The 2,500-nt window shown below is 52.6% G+C and overlaps 1 protein-coding gene across 2 annotated transcripts in view; it reads right to left on the bottom strand.

Annotated features, from left to right (window-relative positions):
- Positions 1-1,106, bottom strand: part of LOC134127007 (uncharacterized) — a 2,172-nt gene extending 1,066 nt beyond the window's left edge. The window contains exons 1-3 of one of the 2 annotated variants that reach the window (XM_062561478.1): positions 781-1,106; positions 527-672; positions 27-319 (exon numbers count right to left, since the gene is read on the bottom strand). In XM_062561478.1, coding sequence (XP_062417462.1) covers positions 27-319; positions 527-672; positions 781-993 — 652 coding nt within the window. In that variant the 5' untranslated portion in view covers positions 994-1,106. The remainder of the gene's footprint in view (positions 1-26; positions 320-526; positions 673-780) is intronic. The other variant, XM_062561479.1, reaches the window with a different exon arrangement.
- Between the last annotated feature and the right edge of the window lie 1,394 nt (positions 1,107-2,500).

The raw sequence follows: 2,500 nt of genomic DNA, 5'->3' as shown, positions 1-2,500 counted from the left end.
GGATTCAATGAACCCAGCACACTTACCCAGAAGCTTTGGGATTGCAGCTTCCGCCCTCATCTGACAGTTACGCAGCGTCTCACGGGAAACCAACCGGGACAGTTTATCCGACTTCACCTTTAGCTGGTGGAGGACTACTGGTGTCTGGATGTTAGATTTAGAGGCATCCAGAGCCCGTATAACACCGACTATTTGGCCCCGGGAAAGTCTGCATTGTTTCGGGGGCGTTTGCTGAAAATACTTCATGAACTGGGACGAATTTTTTAGATAAATTGCAGCCGTCGTGACGGTCTTGCTGGGCTGGAGGCTTGCTGCGTAACTGCACGGGGACAAGGAGCAGAGATTGTCAAATTATTTCAAAGTATTCATCCAAGTCAAATTATTTCAAAGTATTCATCCAAGTCAAATTATTTCAAAGTATTCATCCAAGTCAAATTATTTAAAAGTATTCATCCAAGTCAAATTATTTCAAAGTATTCATCCAAGTCAAATTATTTCAAAGTATTCATCCAAGTAGATCACTCACCTGAATATACGCTCGGGGTTGTCTAGGTAGTTCCACAGGTGGAGCTTATTCTTTCCAGCCCCCATGTAGGCTAAGAAGTCTCGGACTCTTCCCACCTTGGATGTGGCGTTTTCCTTCCGCTTTACCGAGGGATTGGAGCCCTGCTGCTGAAGGCGATACGCAGACAGGTAGGATTCTTCAGACATGCAATGAGACAAAGTCAGCAAAGCACAAACTTAAAATGATGGAAGCCGTATGTGGCTTTTTAGACTCACCCACAGACTCTGGAAACTGGGGACATTTTGATCTACTTTGTCCGACGAAACCTTCCGTTCTCCCTGGTTGGACAGGGATCGGGGACGTGGAGAGGTTCCTCCTTTTCCTTGAGAGCACAGCCACCTTCCTCTGCAGCTGGCAACACCTAGCGCTGAGAGAACTCCGGGTGGCAATGCACCTCCTGATGCTGCAACCACCAGGCTCTGTGTCATGGCCGCTTCCCTGGATCACTCCAGACGGAGGCCCCTCGGTGGGGCTCTCCGTAATCACTCCAGACGGAGCCAGCTTGGTGGGGCTCTCCGCAGACGGAGGCCCCTCGGTGGGGCTCTCCGTAATCACTCCAGACGGAGCCAGCTTGGTGGGGCTCTCCGCAGACGGAGGCCCCTCGGTGGGGCTCTCCGTAATCACTCCAGACGGAGCCAGCTTGGTGGGGCTCTCCGCAGACGGAGGCCCCTCAGTGGGGCTCTCCGCAATCACTCCAGACGGAGCCAGATCGGTGGGGCTCTCCGCAGACGGAGGCCCCTCGGTGGGGCTCTCCGCAATCACTCCAGACGGAGCCAGATCGGTGGGGCTGTCCTCGGTCACAGCCGTGTCAAGCCGCGACACCATGGTTATTCCCGACAAGCTGGCCCGCAGCTCTGAGAGGCGCCTCACCGCTACACACTTCTTTAGATTTGCAAACAGTCGTGCCAACTCAGCGGCACTCAGTTCTTGATGCCCATCAGAAAGGTGACGGTCTAACCTTTTTTTGTTGTAGCTGCACCCCACCACCGGACAAGGTTCTTCACGAATGTTTGTTCTGCCACTCGCCAGCGACAACAGCAGGCCCCTCTCTTCCGCGTTCTGCACACCGTGAGCTCTCCTTAAATGTTGCGGCAGAGCAGCGTACACACCTAGGCAAAGCGGGCAGGTTGTCACAGTATCAGACATTTCTTTCAGTACTCACCTCCACTAACTCGAATAAAGAGACCGAACGCTGAAGAGACGCTGCTTTTAGACACCCGTGAACAGGTGTTGTTAATCACAGCGTTCTCCGCCCACCATCTCCCTACCAATCAGACGGAAGTTCCTCGGGTAGGAATAAAGAACATGTCCCTAAATAAAGGGACACTTTGCAGATCACCTCCCCAGCAATGAGCGGTATAGCTCAGTGTGATACGCATCGGGCTGGGGACTCTGTGGTACCCGGTTCGAGTCCGGGCAAAGCCATTTTTCAGACCGAGAAACAATGCACTGAAAACGGATTCAAGTACCCACGTTTTAGTGCTGGAGGGAAAGCACTCACTGTCAGCACCTACTTTCGCCTTCCATTTGCCTGTGAGCGGTATAGCTCAGTGTGATACGCATCGGGCTGGGGACTCTGTGGTACCCAGTTCGACTCCGGGCAAAGCCATTTTTCAGACCGAGAAACAATGCACTGAAAACGGATTCAAGTACCCACGTTTTAGTGCTGGAGGGAAAGCACTCACTGTCAGCACCTACTTTCGCCTTCCATTTGCCTGTGAGCGGTATAGCTCAGTGTGATACGCATCGGGCTGGGGACTCTGTGGTACCCGGTTCGAGTACGGGAAAAGTCATTTTTGATATTCACATGGGACCTCTGCTGCCAGCCAGCCAGCCAGCCAGCCAGCCCTAGTTAGGGTTAGGGTTTTCACTCCCAAAATGGGTCATTTGTAACGGTGTAGGGCGCTAATGTCCGGGCAATGGGACTGTCTCATA

Source organism: Pungitius pungitius, chromosome 3 (assembly GCF_949316345.1).
Source record: "Pungitius pungitius chromosome 3, fPunPun2.1, whole genome shotgun sequence".
In the NCBI taxonomy this organism is placed as follows: Eukaryota; Metazoa; Chordata; class Actinopteri; order Perciformes; family Gasterosteidae; genus Pungitius; species Pungitius pungitius.
The sequence above is the reverse complement of the archived record's forward strand: the minus strand, read 5'-3'. Positions and strand labels throughout refer to the sequence as shown.